Source organism: Podarcis vaucheri (genome assembly GCF_965113315.1).
Source record: "Podarcis vaucheri genome assembly, chromosome: 6".
In the NCBI taxonomy this organism is placed as follows: Eukaryota; Metazoa; Chordata; class Lepidosauria; order Squamata; family Lacertidae; genus Podarcis; species Podarcis vaucheri.
In genome coordinates, this window is record NC_138764.1 from 61,551,720 (window position 1) to 61,573,715 (window position 21,996).

The 21,996-nt window shown below is 45.4% G+C and overlaps 1 protein-coding gene across 2 annotated transcripts in view; it reads right to left on the minus strand.

Annotated features, from left to right (window-relative positions):
- GRM4 (glutamate metabotropic receptor 4) overlaps positions 1-21,996 on the minus strand; it is a 292,534-nt gene that overhangs the window by 238,468 nt on the left and 32,070 nt on the right. The window contains exon 2 of one of the 2 annotated variants that reach the window (XM_082226841.1): positions 105-1,051. In XM_082226841.1, coding sequence (XP_082082967.1) covers positions 105-635 — 531 coding nt within the window. In that variant the 5' untranslated portion in view covers positions 636-1,051. Of the gene's footprint in view, positions 1-104; positions 1,052-21,996 lie in introns of those variants that run through there. The other variant, XM_082226842.1, reaches the window with a different exon arrangement.

Here is a 21,996-nt window from a genome sequence, read left to right on the forward strand (position 1 = left end):
TTAGCAGCTGCAGCGGGAAGGAGAAAAAGGATTGAATTGCAAATGATCCTGTGCAGTGAAAGGAGGAGGTGGAAAAAGAGAAGAGGAAGCTCACACTCACTTACCTTGAAGAGGCGCAATATGTTGGCCACCATGATGGAGACGGAGCTGCCAGAAGCGCCAATCACCCCAACCACACGCTCTGGCTTGGTGATGATAGGTGGCCCACCATTGACACAGCGCACCTCTGTGCTGTCCTTCTCAATCAAGGCCTGGACAAAGGTGAGGGACTGTTCCAAGGCATGGGTATCTCGAGAGCAGGTGTCAAGGATGCGAGCCCCCAAGGTGATATTGGGGAGTAAGTCAGGATCGTTGTTGATGCGATCCAGAGCAAAAAGCATAGCCTCTAGGCGGTGAATCCCCTTCTCTTTCTTCAGCTCACCACATGCCTTGCCCTCGGAGCCCCTCCCATGGACAGGGAAGAGGCCTCCAAGGGTGATATCCCCATCAAGACGGATAGAGTTCATGTGGGGATGTCCCTGACCTTTCGGTTTAGCTGAGCTGACTGGATGATACCACCAGTCACAGCAGACACTCAGGAATAGACAGAAGGAGAGTTGCTCCATGCACAAAGATCCCCAGTTCTTCCCAATCATTGCCAAAGACCCCTTGAAACTCAACCCTTCCAACCTAAAGACCCATGGAGATCAGGGACTCTTGTCATCAAAAACCACTTAGCTTTGCTGGCTTGGAGACTGGTTCCACATTGAACTCTGGAGAGGGGAGAGGAATAACCTTCAAAGGGCCAATACTGAAAGGGGAAACTGATCAGTGGTCTTCTGGAGGGGACAAACCATGGTTCTCTTCCCTGTCGCTTTTCTGTCAAGATTTCCAGTCTACTCCAGTATCCATTCCAAGGCAGGTGGTGAAGAAAGTGCAGAGTTCGGAGGCGTTTACAAGGTCCCCTTTTCGGTCCTCTGGAGGATTGCAGCCAAGCAACTAAAGAAGGGCTTCAGGCTTTGCATAACTTCACATGGAGATGTATATCCCTTTTGTTCCTTTCTCCACAATCCTTGAAAGGGAAAGAGAGAAACAGAAAGAAAATCAAATGGAAGCATAAAAAGGACATTAGCTATTCAGATCTTTTTATCAGGGAGCTTGACAGAATGGTGTGAGTTATTGTACAAAAAGCTTCAGGATTCACTTGATCAGTTTCATCACCCTTATTTCATTATGCTTTGAGAGAGACCATGTTTGTACAAAAGCAATACAGAGGGGGGGGGGAGAAACATTGTTTTTGAAGATGCCTAACCTCTGTATCTCATTCACAGATTTGAAGCAGGTTTGCACTACTGACAACTTGCTGGGCTACATAGAACACCCAAATCCATGACAGCCAACCTTTGTTTTCCCCTTTGGCAGGAAAGGATGAATAAATTCATTTTACCTTGTAAGTGCTTATTAACAACCATATTAAAAAAAAAACCAAGGGGAAAGGGGAAGCATTTGCCTGCTTTGTTGATTTCAAAAAGCTGCTCATTCCATCTGGCAACCAGAACTGAACAGCAAGATTAGCACACAGCGGAAGTACAGGAAAAATATACAAACTCATTGAATCAATACACCCATCTAATAGATGCAGGATAAGTACCCCTGAGAAAATGAGTAAAGTACAATTTTGTACTGGGCTGATTCGGCATAGAGCAGATTATGTAGTGCTCAACATCAGGGCAGCTGAATTCCACTGCCAAAGAGTGAGAGATGTAAGAAAGAAATGCAGTCTTTCATTGGCTATGGGGCTCAGCTGCTGTGAACTTATTTGGAGGGTTGAGAGTGGCTACTTATATTGAAATAAAGGCAAGTCAGAAAGACTCCTTTCCTTTCATCACATGCCAAAACATTAATGAATGTCATGGTCCCCATTATCCAGCTGCTAGATAAAAAAAGTGTATTTTCCCATATTGACTCTCCTGTCTCCTTAAGTCAGCAAATGAGGCCCTCCTAATGGTCCCTGCATTGGATGAGATACAAAGCCTGGAACCTGAGGAAGGGCTTTTCCAGTGGTATATGGAACTCCTACCACACTGGGGTTTATCTTGCCAGCTCATTCTATTACGGTACTTTACATAGGTAAAGACCCAACTCTTTCCCCAATATTCAGGAATGCAGTAGAACTGTTCTGATGAATTTGGTGAGTTTTCCCATTGCACTTTTTTAATGAAGTTGCACTTTATAGCTGTTGTGATTTTAAATATATTTTCTTTTAAGTGTGTACTTGTTTTATCTGTGGCCATAAGATGAGGGCAGCATATAAATATTCATATAAACAATAAGAAGAAGAATACCATTATAGGAGTTGCACCATATACCAAGTCAGATCATTGGTCCATCAAACTTGGTAATTCTCTGCACAAGGGTTGGGCAGAAGGTAGATCTGAATCTACAGTAGATCTCTAAGTAATTTCCAGTAGATCAGCAAGGCTTTTTTGAATTTCTGACAGCAGATAAATTATTTTCCCCTGCTGTAAATAATATTGCTGAAGTGAAGAGAGTTTGGGATGACTAGGAGTGGGGGTTTGTGTGGAAGGGCTGTGTGCTCTATTCAGTTCTGACACTCAAAACAAATCCCCAGGCTAAGAATTATTTAATGGTAAACAAATGTCGTTTGCACCTTGCTCAGTTTTGTGCAAGAAGTGATGGCTCAGGATCTTGGCGGGGTGGGGGGGAGGTTAGTAAAACAACGACAACAATGTAGGTTCTGAAAGCCTGAAGTCTAGCCACTCCTGCTCTGCATTGGCTGGCAGTGGCTCTCCAGGATTTCAAGCCTACCTGAGTCTTTCTCAGACATACCTGGAGATGTCAGGGCCAGACCTTGAGATCTTCACATGCAAAGCATGTACTCTTCAGCCCTTTACAGTGCAGAGACATAGGAATACAAGTGTGTGTCTGACAGATAGGTTTAACAGAGCACTGAGGAAAAAAGGTGAGCCAATTAAAAACTAAATTATGAATTAAACTCCTGAGGCTCTTTTGGGCCAGTTGAAGTTGGTTTCAAGCTAATGATCAGGATGGAGATTTAGAATTTCATCATATACAAGGAGGCTAAGCTTCATAAATTTCAGGGTTCCAGTCTATCCCGAAGGTGTCACAGTCACACTCCTTTTAACAGAGAAGGAGTAGAGCCGATCATAAAAAAAGCTGAGACAGATAGATTTTGCAGTTTGCAGCCTAGACACTAACTTATTCACACATTTATTAAGAGAATCATCCACAGTAAGTTTTGAACCAAGAACCCTCTGGGGGCTAAGCTAGAGCCATGCTTCCTCAGCCACCCCTTCTTGCATGAAAATTTAGGACCCCGAAGCCTCATCAGACCTGTGATGGTATCCCCAAGGTAATTGGGCACTGTCCTTTACTGCTATATAACATCCCCCTCCTGATAGCAGCAGACTTTGTGCAGTTGCATGCTCCTTTGTGCAGCTCAGACTCAACTATTTATATTAGGGAACCTGTGTTTCTCTCCTGCATCCCAATGTTTCTGGAATCAAACTCCCATCAGCCCCAGCCAGCATGGCCAGTGACCAGGGATGATAGAATCTGTAGTCCAGTAGCATCTGGAGGACCATAGGTTAGACACCTCTTTTTTATGTCACTCCTGCCTGTTTCTGCCTCACTCCCTGGCCTTGCTAAACCTCTCCCAGTTCCTGGTCTTTCCATTAGGCAAAGTGAAGACATCACCACAGGCATTGAGACCCTCCCTGCCTCCAGTCATTCCCATCCTCCTGAGCCAACACTCAGTTGCCATGCTAGACAGCTAACTCAGGCCATACATGTTTGTACAAGCTACTCTGCACTGTGGCTATTACTGCTATTGTGGCATTAGCAAACAGACACCAGGAGGAGTAAGCAGAAGTACTGGAGACCAAAGGCCCTCTTAGCTAGTGTGCTGTCTTGTGATACAATGAAGGATGCTGTCTTGTCACCAGTGTTGAAGTGAGAGCCAACAGCCAGTCTAGTTGGCTTCTGTGTATGGAATGGTGCAGGGGAGGGAGCACCATCTTATCCATAGCCTCAGGCAGCAAAATATATTGGGCTGGCCCCGGCCCTACTGTTTACTTCTCTCCACCCCACCCTTCCTGCTCTGCCAGTGGATATCCTGCCTGACCTTGGGCAAGCCATTATGCTGCTATTTTCTCTGCCTGGTAGAATGTGATAATAGCAGTACCTTACCTCTGCAAAATAAATAAAACAAACAAAGAGCCCATTTAAGCAACATGGGTCACAAGTGTTCATTCCGCATCCCTGGTATCACTGCATTCATCTTGATAATGTGATGTCCTCCCGGAAAATGCCTTTCTACAAAAATTGCACAACCAATTCTAATAAAAGCTCAGGAAAGCACAGGAAAAGAAACAGGATTGTTGGTCAATGCTGATATCTGTCCGTATAAGTAAACTCCCTCGAGGGGAGATTGTTATTAACAGTTGAGTGCAATTCTTAGGCCACAACCTTCTGGCCTTCCTCCTCAAGTGAAGAAGCACCTCCTGAAGCTGTTTGATTAAAATGTGCAAACACTTCTAACATGACAGCTCTCTCCCAGCAAAGAATAGCTGGGAGTTTAAAGAGAGGAGCTGGTATGCAGAATATATCTGAAATCCCCCGTCTTCCAGGTATTCATCCATTCACTACCTGAAAGTGAGCATCAGGGACTCAGAAAGTCTCATAGTTAAAACTGATCAAACAGCACAACATTGCATAAGGGGCCGCATGGCAGTGTTGGAAAAAGTCAGAACCTGGAGATTTCCATGCACAGCACTAAGCAATCCCCAGTGATCAGCTTATCGTAGGTCCTTGTGAATCTCAGTCCATGGGGCTTTGAAGGTGCCTTCTGCAAACCCCCTCTCAACCCAGCCATGTCTTTAGTGGCCCCACACCTGATGTCATGTATGATGTCAGGTGTAGGGTACGTTGGGGAGGCTTGGCTAAAACAGCCCCATAGGCCACATGGGGAGGCACAGGAGGTCTTGAGAAGCCTGTGATCCATAGGTTTACAACTGCTGCATAAACAGTCATGCAAGTAACATGCAATGTTCTGTTTCTTACCCTTCAGTCCCAAAGGTCTGGCAAACAGAGTCTTTTTGCTTATCCTAAGAGGGATACCACTACAAAGAAGGATCTCCTCCCATCAATGGCGAATCTTGCCTCCGAGAGCAAAAATATCCAGAGCAAGTCCTCACTCAAAGATGCTTGGCAGAAGTCATATAAGAGGAGGTGCTTGATGGGACATCCCTTGAGGCAGGTAGAATTCAGGTCTGCAATAGTGCCATTGCTAAATTCCAGGTCCTAAAGGCTTCTAGGTGCTGATTTGAATATACCTCTGATTGGATTTGGGATGGCCTGAAGCCTGGTTCATAACTGATCCATAAAGGATAGAATTCCCAAAACTGGGATTGGTGGAGTTTGACAGTATCCTAGTTATAATCCACCAAGCACTTGCCTGAGGCTGTACTCATAAGCCACATATCAGGCGCATATAGAGCTGTGCTCTAGCCCAGGCAAGCCATTTCTCTCCCCTTGCCTAAATGAGAGATAATTGTTTGTTGCTTACCTTCTTCACAAGGGCTGTTGTGTGGATTAATTGCATGCTGTTTGTAACCCACTTTGAAGACGAAAAGCCCTGCATTATATATTCGTATTAGAAAACAAATAACTTTTCAATACTAACCAGTGAAATGTCAAGATTACTTAGCGAAAAGGGGCTGAATGAAAGGATCACTAATGCAAGTTTTTAGGCTCCGAAAAACACTGTGAGTCCAATCAGTGTCTCTGTACGTCATCTACTGAGCCAACAACAAGCAATGACTCGACTTGCTTTTGAAATCACTTACACAGAGATGCCAGTCCTTTAGCTCACTCCATGATCCTAGCATTCACATAAACTCTGTTTGGCTGCTGCATGTTTTCAATGCCAGCTCAAAATATGATAATATTGAATTGGCTGTGTGAGCTATGCATCTCAAGCCCAAACAGCAATTCTGCAAACCATTCATCACCCTATTTAGGAAGATTTTTATTTATTTTTTATCATGCAAAAGTGTGCACTGACTTTGGACACTTCCAGATAACCTGCTGATTGAGCATTCATCCTAGTTTGTTTGCTGGGAGATTAAATGGTGTTGGCTAGTTAATGAGCATTCATCTCAATTTGTTTGCAGGCATAAGCACCAGCTCCTAGAGGCCAAGGCAGTTTCAGGCCCCCCAATGTTTTTTGAGGGGGCCAAACCCCCTCAATATTCAGTGTGCATTCAGCAATGCCCCCTGGCTACTCGCGATGTCATGCAGGCAATGTCAAGGCCCCCTCAACCAACTTGAACAGATGGCACCTCTGTTTACAGGAGAAGTCAAGGATGATGTTGCATCAAAACAAGTGTCATCTCATACTTTCCAGTGCATTTCCCCATCCCTTTCCCCATCGCAAAAAGTCATATATTTTGGGGAAGTAGGCTTGTTACACAAGTCCTCCCAAATAATTGTGCAGCCTGAATTTGCCAATATGTGATTGAATCCCATCCCAAAAATAGCAACACTCTGAAAGTGTCCTTTGTGGCAAAACTCATGCACCACAAGCATAAGGCTTGTGGGAATTATTTTATCTTTTTGTATATATATAACAAACCCTTCCTCCAAGGAGTCAAGGCAACATGCATGATTTTCCCTCCCCATTTTATCCTGTGAGGTACACTGAGCTGAGAAAAAGAGGGGGAGAGTGGCTAAATCAAAGTCATCTAGTGAGCTTTGTGTCAGAGTGGAATTTGAACCTGAGCCACCCCAGTCCTAAAGTGTGACATTTTAACCACTAGGCTACACTTGCCACTACTTACATAAGTGGAGGTACATTTGAGTGTGGTGATAAAAACCAAGCGCCCCAGAATAATCCTAAACCTCTTAGCAGTGTGTATATGAATATATACGAGTGCTAGAACAACACATAGAAAATTCAGGAAAGGTGAGCAGGATGTGCAAAGGTGTGTCCCTCTTCCTTCTGCTTTCATACCTGTGGCACAGTCTCATGCTAAACATGGACTACACATTTAGGCCCAAAGCGTGAACACAAATGGAGCTATTTCCCTTTTGATTTGTTTTCCTTTTAAGGATGTGCCTTGCCTCGTTCCATCTTTGCCCCTCGCTGTGTTTTATCATTTACAAAAAGCAAGCAAGTGGGCTTTCCTACACAGCAAGCCTTTCTTCTCCTCTTCTTTGTCCCATCTCTTGTTCCATATGTAGAGCTGAAGAGCTGCTGCTTCTAGGTAGGCCACAGCAACACGGGACATCTCTCCCATTATGGAACTCATAATCACCTCAATGATTATGCCTCAGTGGTGCAGTTGTTAATTTGCAATAACAAACCCATGTTAACATCCTTTGAATCAACACTGGAACTCTTGAATATGCAAACAAGCCCTCAGTAACGGTGCTAGGTGATAGCTGAAGCTTTAATTAAGGGTCAATATGCAGTTAGGTCAGGGATTTATGATGCATGAGCAGCCAGGCCATAGTGTTAAACTGAGGGGAAAACAATTTGTTGAATGATATGGAGATGGTTCACAGAATTCACAATCCACTTAAAAGAAAGAAGTTGGTGCTCACAGAGATGTCCACAAGCCACACTGGAACTGTCTTGCATGTTGGGTAATATCAGAACACTGGCAGTACTGAATTTGGGGGGGAGAGGCAAATGAGGTATTGGAATGAGGCAGGATAACTTGAGATATATCATTGTTCACATATGCTAGAGCAGGGGTGGGGAACTGTGAAGCTCCAGGTATTGTTGGTCTTCAGCTCTTATCATCCCTGCCCATCAGCCATGCTGGTTTGTCTGGTAGAGTCCAATAACATCTGGAGGGCCACAAGCTCCCCATCTGTGTACTAAAATCAAAGCTGCCATGAGCACAGGGACCTATTATTGTCAACCAATAGGCAACTAGTACAAAATTAAGGCTGCAGTCCTCAAATCACTTACTCCAAGCTATTCACAACAGAGGCCTCTCTGAAAGAATATCTCCAAAGGTACCAGAGTAGAAGAGAAGCTCTGAAATGAATCAGACCAAAGGGGTTGCTTGAAACAGCCACAGCTATACTGTCAGGACAAGGGAGCGGGAACCGCAGGCAATTAGGCAAAACATCTGCCTAGCCAGAAACTCCCAAGGAGAACTGTCAGCTTGCTACCATCCAGAGAAATCCTGCTATGGCTGAAAACCAGGTTCCCTGGGACAGGAACTAAGAAGCCGGGGGTCTGTTAGGAGGGGGGATGCATGGCCAGGCTAGATGGCCCCATTGCAGTCACTCAGCACCCAAAAGGAAGGGAAAGAACATGAAGTATTATTAGTATTCCAGGCACAGAAAGGTTAAGGGGGGGGGAGGAATCTCAAATTGGAAGGATGTTAGCATTAGCAGTTGGTCCCCTGAAGAGCAGCAATTAAAGAGCCGTTTAGTGCTGAAAAGCAGCTTTCGGAATATGGAAACGTGGGGTTCCACATTCATTACCTTTTGAGTAATTTTTGTTCAGTTTGAAAGGTTTTTAAAAAATCCCCCCTCATCTGCAATTTTTGTTTATGACTTAAGGGCTTGTTCCTATTTTACCTCTGCAGCATGAGAGCTGTTGTCATGTAGATCCTTCCCAGGGATTATATTCCTGACATCTGTGGAAAGGAGAACTAGCCTGGTTTCTGTCCACACAAGTCCATATAATAGGGCCTTAGACTAGCAGCTTCTTGTGAGCCTTGAACTAGCTGCATGGGAAAATACCACTGCATTCAGATTCACATGGAAGGGTAAACATTTTTGCATCTCTTTCCCTCCTTGAATGGAAGAGAATGGGTTGGGACAGCCTTAGATAGGACAGATCTCCCCTAACCTATAAAGGCCACCAGGGCAGGTTCACTTTAAAAAAGGAGAAGGCAGCCATCAAATAAATATGCCTGGTGCCTCCCCTCCTTTGGGTCTGGGCTGCCTACTCAGCTGTTGTTGCTGCTGTTAAATTTTCTATACTGCACTCCATCCAAAGATCACAGAGCAGTCTACAATATAAAAACCAAAAATACAAAACAGAGTAACAGATGAAAAGAATACACCCACTTCCACAGATTAAAAGATGATAGTTTAATTAGATGATGATGATGATAGATAGATCCAAAAATATTCCAAAACATTTATTGTCATATACAAAAAAACCACAAATTTTCTTCATTACTTCCCACCCCTCATTTCCATGATGTTCCTTTTTTACTTATTAGCTGCTTTACACAACGTATGATTTTATTATCTAAACTTCACTATCATTAGTTCTTTCAGTAATCCACTGCTTATATTTCAAATCATGCCCACAACTTCATGCATGGGTGACATTTTGATAGAAAATCCATCAGTGGTAATGATCGATTGTTTAATTAGTCAAAGAGCTTGACAGAGTATAATGGGTCCCCATCCCAAAGAGCTTACAAACTAAAATATCACACGAAGGAAACAACAGACCACAGAGTGGCAAAGAGGAAGAGCATGTGACTATTTCAGTTGCACACTTAGATGCCGTTATCTTTTACAGTGGTACCTCGGGTTAAGTACTTAATTCGTTCTGGAGGTCCGTTCTTAACCTGAAACTGTTCTTAACCTGAAGCACCACTTTAGCTAATAGGGCCTCCTGCTGCCGCTGCGCCGCCAGAGCACGATTTCTGTTCTCATCCTGAAGCAAAGTTCTTAACCTGAGGTACTATTTCTGGGTTAGTGGAGTCTGTAACCTGAAGCGTATGTAACCTGAAGCGTATGTAACCCGAGGTACCATTGCATTTCAGGGGGCCGAAAGCCTGTGGGTCAAGCATAGTCCTCCAAGCCTCACCATCCAGCCCTGAGGTCTTTCCCCGTGCCATATCCCTTGCAGACACTATTCCATGCCCTCAAGTGCTTTTGCATGGATGGAATATGTGCTTGGACTGTGCTAATTCACCTGGCTAGTTTTTACGGCCAATCGGCACAGCCTGCAAAGGCAAGCCCACACTTGCCACATATGTATTTTGGGTATGGCTTGCTCAAACTGCCTTACAAGCCAAATGGAAAAGTCTAGTATGCCAGATTTGACCCACAGGCCTGAGAGATGTGTGTGCAGGTAAAAATGGGCCAGAGATTATTGCAATATACAATACCTCTTCCAGATGCTGGGCTACTAATTAAATACATAGGAATCTGCCATACATAGGAATCTGGTTGGATACACAGGAAGTCGGACCACTGAGGTTTTCCAGGGTTTCAGACAGGGGTCTCTGCTGCCTACATGGAGATGCCAGGGACTGAACTTGGGACATGCAAATCAAATGCTCTGCCATTTGAATTATGGCCCTTTGCCACAAATTACACCCTTGGGTCATCAAAAATGGTCTTCTACTACAGATGAAAGGGCTAGGGAGTAATCTTTTGAGAAGACACACCAGAATCCACCCGACACAGATCTCTGTGCTGCTGGAGTCAATTATATATTTCTTTCCCTGTGCACTTGCTCACTACTTTGCAGACATTGTCCTCCCCTATGAATTTTCCACTGGAGGGAATGAAACACCTGGGAGCTACCTGAGCCACAAAATGAGAATGGTAATCATATTAGCTAACCGTCCTATAGTGCGGAGTCACTGTGCCTGATTAGGACCTTGCTCCTTTGCTTTACTGTGCCTGTCCTGGAAGGGAAATTGTTAATGTCTGATATACATATCCATTGGGTAAGATGGCACCTTTCTCCTCTGAAGGGTTGCTGCTGCAAGCAATTAAGTGCAAATTGAGCAATTAGATGATTTAACGGGAGTCAATCTGGCCAAGCCAAAATTAGGGTTTCTGCCACTTATCGGTACAGCCATAGCCAATGGGTCTAGCAATGAATCAACCAATTAAAACGTTTGCTTTCACTTCTATCAGCTCACATGTTTGCTCAAGGTACATACCAGCCTGGAGGCTTGTTATTTCCCAAGTGGTTAGTTTCCATTTTCTCCAATCCTGCAGTGCAGCTGGCTGGACTAGATCAGTGTTTCCCAACCGGTGTTCCGCGGCACACTAGTGTGCCGTGAGACGTTGGCTGGTGTGCCGTGGGAGGGAGGCGGGCGAGTCGGGCGGTGAGAGGCGGCGGCGGCGAGGATCCGCGTCGAGTGAGGGGCGGCTCCGCGGTGGTGGTGCCGAGCGGCGGGGCAGCGCGTGCAAAAGGGAGGAGCGCGAGACAGCGGAGGAGGAGGAGGCCGGCATGTCCGGGCAGCAGCAGCAACAACAGCAGCAGCAACTACCGGCGACGGCTCCTCAAGCCCCGCCGCCGCCCCCTCCTCCGCCCGCTATCGCCGCCACCACCACAACAGCCGCCGCCGCCTCAGTTGCCGCCGTCCCTCAGTCCCTCGCTCTGCTGCCTCCTCCCACCCCCAAAGCTTGGAGGTTCCCTGGCAAGGGGGAGGGAAAAAACTTTCACTTTCGTGCATCCCTCCCGGCGTGACGCTGCGCGCTGACGTCACGGGGCTGTAATGGTGGTGTGCCGCGAGATTTTTTTCATTAAACAGGTGTGCCGTTGCCCAAAAAAGGTTGGGAAACACTGGACTAGATGACCCCTTTTTCCTTCCAGTTCTATGATTCTATGAAACCTGTGTCTGAGCTCTGTTTGCCTTTATACTCTGGCAAGGTGAATCTCGCCTGGGCCACTGCTTAAGTCACACCCAGGCATTTCCATATTTTTCAGCTGTAGCGATGGGCTGCTCTTCTTTCTTCCCCATCCATCAAAATTCAGATGATACCTTCTGCCATACTCTCCTCCCTGCCATGCTACTGGCCAGAGCCTGTCCAAGACATGCTGTCTAAGACAGAGAGCAAAGCATGCCTCTCAGACCACTGCCCTTGAACCCTGACCCATCACCTGCCTCCTCTCCCTCCACCCAGTTATCTCATCCAACCTCTGCATGGCTGTTTAAAACAGGACCAGCAGGAGGAGGCAGCCACTATCTGAGATCACTCAGAAGGCAATGCCCAGTGAGAAATTGATGAGGCAATGCATTGGGAGAGGGGCACAGGTTGTCCAGGATGGCTGGTGGTGGTGGTCTGAAGCTTCAAAGTAGGATGGAAGCAGAGGATGGGCTGGCACCTGGAGGCAGTAGTGAACAGGTGCTTTCCTACCTTTCCCAATCTGCCACCTGTGCCCTGGGGCTCATTATAGTGCTGGACTTACTGTAGATGTTGTGGAAAGGATGAGTAGAAGGGAATTACCCCCTTTCCAACCTTTCAAGTTTTCTTTTCCCTGTCTTGCAAATTCTCATCATCATTATTTCACATCTTCTGTCCAGCTGCCAGAGTTACTTGCTTGCAGGTACAAATGGCTGCCAGCATATAGCACCCCCCTTGCACCGGTTGCCGATCTGCTACCAGGCCAATTTTAAGATACTGACATATAAATCTCAGGACCACATTACTTGAGACACAGCCTCATCTCTTATATACCCAGTAGATCCCTGTGGTCTGCAGGGGAGTTTCCCCAGAAAGTTCCAAAGATCTCACATGCCTGCTCTATAGCAACTCAGACTTTTAGTGTTGCTGCCCCTGTTCATAGCATTCCTCTCAAGATAGGACATGTACCCAGTATCTGCGCTTTCCAGAAACAATGGATGACATTTTTGTTTCAAAGGGCCTTCCCAGCTAAATAAATAGGTCTTTGTCTATAAGGTAAAGGGGACCCCTGACCATTAGGTCCAGTCGTGACCGACTCTGGGGTTGCGGCGCTCATCTCGCTTTATTGGCCAAGGGAGCCGGCGTACAGCTTCCAGGTCATGTGGCCAGCATGACTGAGCCGCTTCTGGCGAACCAGAGCAGCGCACGGAAACGCCGTTTACCTTCCCGCCAGAGCAGTACCTATTTATCTACTTGCACTTTATGCTTTCGAACTGCTAGGTTGGCAGGAGCAGGGACCGAGCAACGGGAGCTCACGCCGTCGCAGGGATTCAAACCGCCGACCTTCTGATTGGCAAGTCCTCGGCTCTGTGGTTTAACCCACAGCTCCACCCACATCCCTTATAGTCTTTGTCTATACAGCAAGGCATATCCTCATGCAGCTTTCTTTACATTTCTATTGCATCCCACTGGCTGGTCTCCTCTAGCCACCTCCCTCAGCCATCCTGATTGCCTTGACCTTCATCTCTGACCAATGATTTTGCCTCTCCCTTTGGTTTCAAATCAAGCCTATCCCACCCTGTCTTGAGGTCACAGAATCCCTCCATTCTATGACAGATCAAAAGTGTAAAAAATTGCATATTGGTAAGGTACCATGAGTGGTCCCAGTGCTATCCCCAGGTCCAGAAATGTCTCCCAAGGAGGCTGGTTATTATTGTCCCCACCGGAAGAAATCAAGCAACCCTCACATTCCAGGTTCCTGCTGTCAAGCAGTTGTACAACAAGACTTGCAGCTGCAATATGACCCCCAGCAGAGGATCTGCCTCCAGCCTCCAGAGAACATCAGGTTCCCTTTCAAGTGCACTTATCTGCCCACTCTATCGATATACCTGACAGCACATCACATCAGGCATCAATTTCTTTTTATAATCACCTCTGCGAGGGAGAGTAGGGCATTGTCCCCATGTCGCAAGTGGGAAGTCAAGAAAGAGAAAAAGCTAAAATCACAGGGAATCAGAATTAGGGTTGCCATTTTCATTAAAGAGAAGGACTTGTGTGCCTAGGCTAGATTGGGTCAGGGTGGGTGCTCTCTTGTCGTGGGTGAAAGCAAAAGGCTGTTGAGGATGCCATCTACAAGCTATAGAAGACACCAGGGATCTGTGCAATACTGAAAGCACCAGGCTTGAATCAAATCCAGGCTAAGCCCCAAGCTAACAGCCTGGAGGATAGAGCATCTGCAACCTTTTCTTTTCGACACTGCCAGGATAAAGTTAGACTCTAATATAACAAAGTAGATTCTGAAGCATATTTTACAAATGACTCAACTTCGGATGTAGATAAGTAACAATGACAGGCACTCCTTGGCTTCCATGGTTGCCTTCAAACACTCGGAACCAACAAGACAAGATATAGCTATACCTGCTGTATACTATAACATCAAGGCTTGTATCAGTCCAGATGCTGCAGGGCTCTTTGCAGGTCACCATTTAGGAGGATATGAGACTCTGGCAATCTCTGCCGAAGTTCCCATTTGCAAAAAGTACAGCCCACACGTATCACTGGGGCAAACTCTGCACAAGGACCCAGCAACAATTGACAACATGTTGGACAGTGACTACCAACTCACAAGGGGGGGAGGAAATATCTTTATCTTTCCCGAGCCAAGATGCTCAAGATTTAAAATAGCTCTCCTACAAGGGAATATCCTGCTTTTTCTCTGGGTGGGGGTGGACTTGCAGCTCCATCAATGAACATGGACAAAAAAATCAAACCAGAAAGTCATAGATGGGAGGCGGGGAGGCACAAAAGGAAAGTGAGAGGCCCTTAGGAAAGCCAAAGAGAATGGGCTCTGTGCCGTTAAGATCTTTATTACAGGTTTTTTCATTCTACAATAAGATGTAGAAAACGAATGTAAACTAAAAACAGAAACAGCTAGAAGGAGCAAAAAACCAACAACCCCAAAACAGAGACCTCTCTTAAAGGTAGTTCTTAACCCTTACCATGCACAGAAGGTGGTAACCCCTCCCAGCTTTCCCCTGGGATCTTCCATTTCCCCTCTCACCCTGGGAGACCAACATTGGTCCCTGCCTCCCACCCAGGGTCCCTCCACCCCCCATGAGTGTACAATCCCTGAACCCTAATAAAGGTCCTGAGCAGAGGACATCAAAGAAGAAGAAAAAGAAAAAAAAGAAATAATAAATAAACTAAAATTAAAAAGATATATAAAATGGGAGGGACCCCTACCTGAACTCAGAATTAGTCAGAATATAAGTGTTAAGTGGAGTGTTAATGCTGTGAACCCTTCCATTGTAGGCTCAGGTTGTATATATATATATGTCAATAAACCATATATCCTAAAGACATCACAGTCTCCCCTGTGCCTCATTTCCCAAAGGAAACACAGACCCTGGGTAAGTGCCTGGAACCCCTGGAATCTCGCACCTCTCAGGGATTGGAATGGCATTCTACAATACTAGCACAGCAATCCTGTGCACTGTGTTCAGCAGGGCTTTGCTCCCAGGCAGGTACTTGTGCATGAAACTTCAGTCCTTAACATTTCCACAGTTCTGTTTCCCAAAAGACTCTCCTGCAGCTCATGCATCCAAGATAGAAGCACTCTAAACAAGGAATGGGCAAAAGGTAAGATCAAGATCTTCTGATATGTCTCTGAGGAATTTACAATATAGCAACCAGGGCTTCTGGTTTCCAGCTGCTTAACAAAACAGCAACCACTAAGAGCCTGTCCATACCTTGGCTAAATGTGAGTTGTGAACCCCTTGTGCCTTCTTTAATCTCCCCACATCCATACAGCATTCTCTTCCTATTTGGCTTTTCAAAGCATGGAGATTTTCCAGATTTAATGAGGAGTAAGTGTGGAACAGTAGTAGTTAGAGCAGAATGCCACACAGACAAGGGGAGATTAAGGTAGGCACAAGGGGTTCACAACCCACATTTAGCCAAAGTATGGACGGGCTTTAAAAATCTTTCAGTCTGCTAAAAACAAAGAAGATTTAGGTGGGATAGAAGGGAGGCCAGGATTGGTTTTTGTGTGCGTGAAATGCCTGAGAGCTCAGCTCTGGTAATGAAAACTAATTCGTGGGCTGATCGTGGGCTCAGAATTACTCTTTCCCCTTCTTTCATGTTGCCTGTTCCACTGAGACACTGTGCAAACTGTGAACGCCAATTGATGGATCTGAGAGAACTAGTTAAAAAATAAAAGGCGTTCTCACAAACCCGATGGCTGCCCACAGCTGCTCTCAACTACGCACATGAGTATCTTTGCCATTAATGTACTCATTGAGCTGCTAAAGTTTCTTTTCTCCAGTTGTTTTTCACAGCAATATCAGGTACAGCAGAATCCAGAACCAGTGCTTTCAAATTTACCATGGAAAATAAGTCAGAAATGTCATGCCGATGTGAGGATTGGAGCATGAAATTACTTGGGAGGCTAGTCTGAGTAACACATCAGAATATCTTTAAACCAAAAATAAAAAAGGACACAGAATAGTGAGTCCCATTTCAGCTCCCTCCTGTTCCATACTTTCACACACCTCCGCAGTTTAAATTTCCCAAAGGGCAGACTTATTCCTCCGTGCTGCACTACATATATCAAAACATTACACCAACCTGAGATCACTTTCTCCTCCCCAAATCCCATGGCTATTAATCATTTCATACACATGTGGCTCCAAACTGCTGGGCTGTCAACTCCAGCAGCTCCTGATACTTGCAGTGCTGGGGTGTTAAGCTGAAGGCTAGGCACACAGTGACAAAACCCAAGGGATCATTGTTGGGATCACCTAATGCTGCTCAGGTAGGAAAGGGAAACAGAACTGCATATCAGCTCCTTCACATCTATACAACAACCACCAAAGACACTTCTCCACAACACTGAATCAGCCCATCTAACCTGTCTGTGCAATATGTCTCTATAGAAGTTCCCTATGTCTTGCAGATGTAACCAGTTAAGCGGGCTTCAGTGACAGATGCCTAGTTTTGTTGTTGTTGTTTTGCTGGTGAATTCTTTTATGGGTAGTGCCATAGCTAAGTGGTAGAGCACACATTTTGCATGCAAAGGGTCTCAGATTCAGGTAGAGCTAGGAAAAACTCCTACCTCAAGCTGAAAAGTCACTGCCAGTTGATAGAGATAATTCTGCACTAGATGGACCAATGTTCTGACTAGCCAGGAGGAAGCTTCATAGCCAGGAGCTTCATAGCCAGGAGGAAGCTCCAAAGGGGAACTATTTAATTTCACCGGGATTTATCCAAGGCAGTTTTGTGCATTTTCATTGACGATGGAAACATCCCTAGGAGGAAGTTCTTTGTTTGCTGGCTCCAAAACTCAATTGCCTTGCACAATGGGATACTGTATATCTAGGGCATGCAGCAAAACAGGTTCTCTCAGCTTTTTACATGCCAAGGAAGCACAGTGATAACTGAACCATTTTTTCCCCTAACAACTCCCTAGAACCTGATCAAGCCATGCTCTAGATTCTAAGATAGCGGAGGCACAGAGCTAAACTGAAAACCCAAAGCATTAGAGTGAAAACAGGGCAAAATTTTGCCCCAGTGCTAAAGATGCCTGCCTCTGTTCATTCCCTGCCCCCGTTCCTTTCTATGCCTTAGTTTCCCCAGTCATACAACAGGGAAAGCAATTCTCACCTACCTCTGAGAATTAAGGATGCACCACGCGTGAGTATTTTTATAGAAGGGTACTGTATTATTTATGCAAGCCACAGAAAATTATTACCGAGGAGGAGGTGGAGGCAAAATGCATTCCCCAAGTGGGAGGCTATTGAGTACTTAGTGCCGGAGAATAGTTTAGTTTAAGCTCATTTTGTACTGAACTAGAGAGCACATTTCTGTTGGCTGGGCCAGATCCTCACCTCTGCTCATCTCACTGCCAAAGTCAACGTAAAAGTGCCAGTTTTCACCTGCTGGGGAATTTGCCTTTCTCCACAGTTTACACCACCTGAGGAGCCCTTCTCCTCGGCTCCATTGATCTGTGGCTTTCTTGCGTGGGAGGGGCCCAGCCTGAACTCACCCTGATAAATTATGTACATTGGAGCCTGTCGAAGCCACTTTGAAGGCCCAACTCCAAAGTGTTTCTGACAGTTGGGGCTTTTAAGCAATCAGAATTACCCAGAACCAAGCTGCTTGCTTTAACAAGGAAGGGGCCTCGAAAGCACAGTGGCATGAAAACCTCTTATTCTCGGGCCACTTGCTCCCATCCCAGCCCTGCCTTATTTTTCACAGCAACTACTATCCAAAAAGTCCTAGCACTCAAAATCTTTGAAGACAGCATTATTATATATATTATATTATAATAATTTGCCTTTTTCTGGGGGTACCCAAGGATACGCAGGACAGTTGTACCTTGGAAGTCGAACGGAATCCATTCAGAAGTTTGTTCGACTTCCAAAATGTTCAGAAATCAAAGCGCAGCTTCTGATTGGCTGCAGGAAGCTCCTGCAGCCAATCGGAAGCCCTGTCGAACATTCAAGTTCCAAAGAACATTCGCAAATCTGAACACTCACTTCCAGGTTTGTGGCGGTCAGGAGCCAAAACATTAGACTTGCAAGGCGTTTGGGATCCAAGGTATGACTACTGGCACTTTTTTTCCCCAAATGTTAAAAGTGTGGCACTTACTGTAACAATTTCATGGTGAGTTCCGTCACCTTTTTTCTAAAAATAAACAGCACTGGTGGTGGTGGTGATTATTTGGTGTCACCAGTATGCTGTTGACACCCAGCTCTATTTCTCCTTTCCACCTAAATCCAAGGACACTGTCTCGGTTCCAATCTAATGCCTGTCATCAGTAACAGACTGGGTGAGGGCAAATAAATTGAAACTTAATCTAGACAAGACAGAGATGCTTTTTGTCAGTCGGAAGGCAGAACAGAGAATAGGGATTCAGCCTGTGATGGATGAGGCAGTACACCAGCTGAAGACACAGGTTCGTAGTTTGGTCCTCTCCTGGACCCATCCCTGAGCCTCATTGCCCAGGTCCTGGTGGTGGCCAGGAGTGTATTTGCACAGTTGAAGCTAGTGTGCCAGCTGAGCCTGCTCCTGATTTGGCCACAGTGACACACACCTCGCTGACATCCCTTTTGGATTACTGTAATGCACTCTACATGGAGCTGCCTTTAAAAAGAGCCCAGAAACCTCAACTGGCTCAAAGAGCTGCAGCCAGATTGTTGACCAGGGCTAGTTATAGGAAGCAGACGACTCCCTTGCTACAATGGCTCCACTGGCTACCCATCTGTTTCCAGACACCATTCAAAGTGCTGGTGAAGACCTAAAAGGCCCTAAATGACTTAAAGGTAAAGGTAGCCCCGCCCGTACGGGCCAGTCTTGACAGACTCTAGGGTTGTGCACTCATCTCACTCTAGAGGCCGGGAGCCGGCGCCGTCCACAGACACTTCCGGGTCACATGGCCAGTGTGACATCGCTGCTCTGGCGAGCCTGCGCCAGCGCAGCACACGGAAAACCGTTTACCTTCCCGCTATAAAGTGGTACCTATTTATCTACTTGCACTTTAAGGGTGCTTTCGAACTGCTAGGTGGGCAGGAGCTGGGACTGAAAGATGGGAGCTGACCCCGCCGCGGGGATTCGAACCACCGACCATACGATCGGCAAGTCCTAGGCACTGTGGTTTTACCCACAGCGCCACCCGTGTCCCTCTAAATGACTTAGGCCCAAGCTATTTGAAAGACCATATTCCCTCACATGAACATCCCTGGGTTTTGAGATATTTGGGGGAGGCCCTTGGACCTGCCACCCTCACAAGCATGCTTGGTGGGGACACAGGAGAGGGCCTTCTTGGTGGCTGCTCCCAGACTTTGGAACTCCCTGTTTAGAGAAGCTGGACTGGCTCCCTCCTTGTTGTCTTTTCATGTTCCAACAGGCTTTTGAGAACTGACTACTTTTAATTAACCGGACTGGTGCTGCGCTGTGTAATTATCTGTGTGTTTTAATTGTGTGCATGTGTTTTCATTCTACTAATGTTTCGTTGTTTTTATTTTATTTTTCTATGTTTTTAGCTGTTTCTGTTTTATTTGTAATCCACCTTGAGTCCCTGTCAGTGAAAAAGGCAGGATGTAAATAAATATATAATAAAATAATAGTAAATACTGTCAATGAGCACGGCACACTCAGCAACAAACAGAAAAACAGGAGAGAAGCTAAAATTCAATGTGGGACAAGGCAAAAGGGTTCATCCATACTTCCTTTTGTGCCACACAGTCTGGGAACAGGTCCAAGCAGGTTTTTTGGTTGGTTGGTTGGTTGGTTGGTTGGTTGGTTGGTTGGTTGGTTGGTTTTGTCCCACTACTTTCCCTGGGAAAACCTGCTGTTTACTGTTGAATTGGAACAAATGACAAGACACAGAAAACCCAATTGCCACTTTCTCTGATTCAGCAGTAAACAACAGGTTTTCCAGGGAAAAGTGGAGGAACAAAAACAACAAGAGCACAACAAGAACAAGATCTGTGCCTAGAATGCATAGCACAAAAAGAAGTGTGGGTGAGCCCTAAGATGTGTACACAAATGCACTTATTAATGGGAAATGCATGTTATAATGCATATATTGGTGACATTAATATACAGAAGTGCGTTGCATTAGGGGAATTGCACACATAAAATTGTATATTAGTAGAACTGTGCACTAAAATATTGATGAATTTACCTGAGGAACTATTTTTAAAGACGCAAATTGATGTGTAAATATTATTAATTTATAAATCACCTTCTAAGCAACTGTCTCAAGGCAATTTAAAGACAGTTAAAAACAAAACAAAAACAGCAAATGCATTTAAAGCAAGACTAAAATGATACAAAGCAGTCACTTGTGGTAAAAGACCCATTTATCCAGCTGAGAAACCCTGTTGAAACAAAAAATAGCACCCATTGTTTCTGGAAAGTGCAGCTACTGGAAAACTGTCCCATCTTGACAGGAATGTTATCCCACAGAACAGGAGCAGCAACACTAAAAGCCCTACTCTGAGTTGTTACACAGAAGGCATGTGAGATCTCTGGAAACTCACCTGCAGACCACAGGGATCTACTGGGTATATAAGGGATGAGAAAGTGTCTCAAGTAACCTGGTCCTAAGCTTCACAGGTCTTTGTATGTTAGTACCAACACCTTGAACTTGCCACCACAAGCAACCTATCAACCAACTCCAAGTGTAGCTCCACAGAGTGCATTGCAGTAATCTAGACATGAGATTACCAATGCATGGAAAACTGCAGTCAAGGTATCCTGATTATCACCTTGCTCCAAAACTTCTACTGACCACTCCCAATGGTTTCATGTAGATCTTAAATAGCATCAGAGATAATAGCACCACACCCTCATGTAGAGATGTCTTCATTATACCCTGACTGCACCCAGAGGCATGTTGAACCCACCTGTGGCAAGTAGAACTTATGACTAGATTTATGAAAGACTGAGAAAAATTGAAATTGACAGATTCATTTATGGTAGTAACTTGGCTGAAAAGGCTCCTTCACACAAGCAGCTTCATAAAGTGTTACAGAATCTAAACAGTTTTATTATAAGAGACGTAAAGGTAAAGGTACCCCTGCCCGTACGGGCCAGTCTTGACAGACTCTAGGGTTGTGCGCCCATCTCACTCAATAGGCCGAGGGCCAGCGCTGTCCGGAGACACTTCCGGGTCACGTGGCCAGCGTGACAAAGCTGCACCTGGCGAGCCAGCGCAGCACACGGAAACGCCATTTACCTTCCCGCCAGTAAGCGGTCCCTATTTATCTACTTGCACCCGGGGGTGCTTTCGAACTGCTAGGTTGGCAGGCCCTGGGACCGAGCAACGGGAGCGCACCCCGCCGCAGGGATTCGAACTGCTGACCATTCGATCGGCAAGCCCTAGGCGCTGAGGCTTTTACCCACAGCGCCACCCACGTCCCCTATAAGAGACCTACCACACTGCTAATGTATCATGTGAATCAGTCCTGAGTGTTTTGGCCTTTGCATTTACCACCTTCTGGTATGTTGGAGTTCTTTTGTTGTTTATATTATTAACACATCTAGTTATACATTTGATTCTGTTTTGAACAAAACCCTTTAAAAAAAACTTTAGGTAATTCTTAATTTCACACTAGATAGTGAGCCTTATTGTGTTGCCCATGGGGAATATGAAATTTCTAAGGAGAAAATGGCAAAGTGGTAGAGTCTATTACCACAATCAGGCCTCAACATTCAATCTTCAGACATTGCAATGATCTACAAACTCATATCATGCCATTTGGCCAATTTTGGATCTGAATCCAAACAAAGAAAGCTGTCACTTCTTTTACTGCTGTAGATCCTTACAAATTCGAAGGA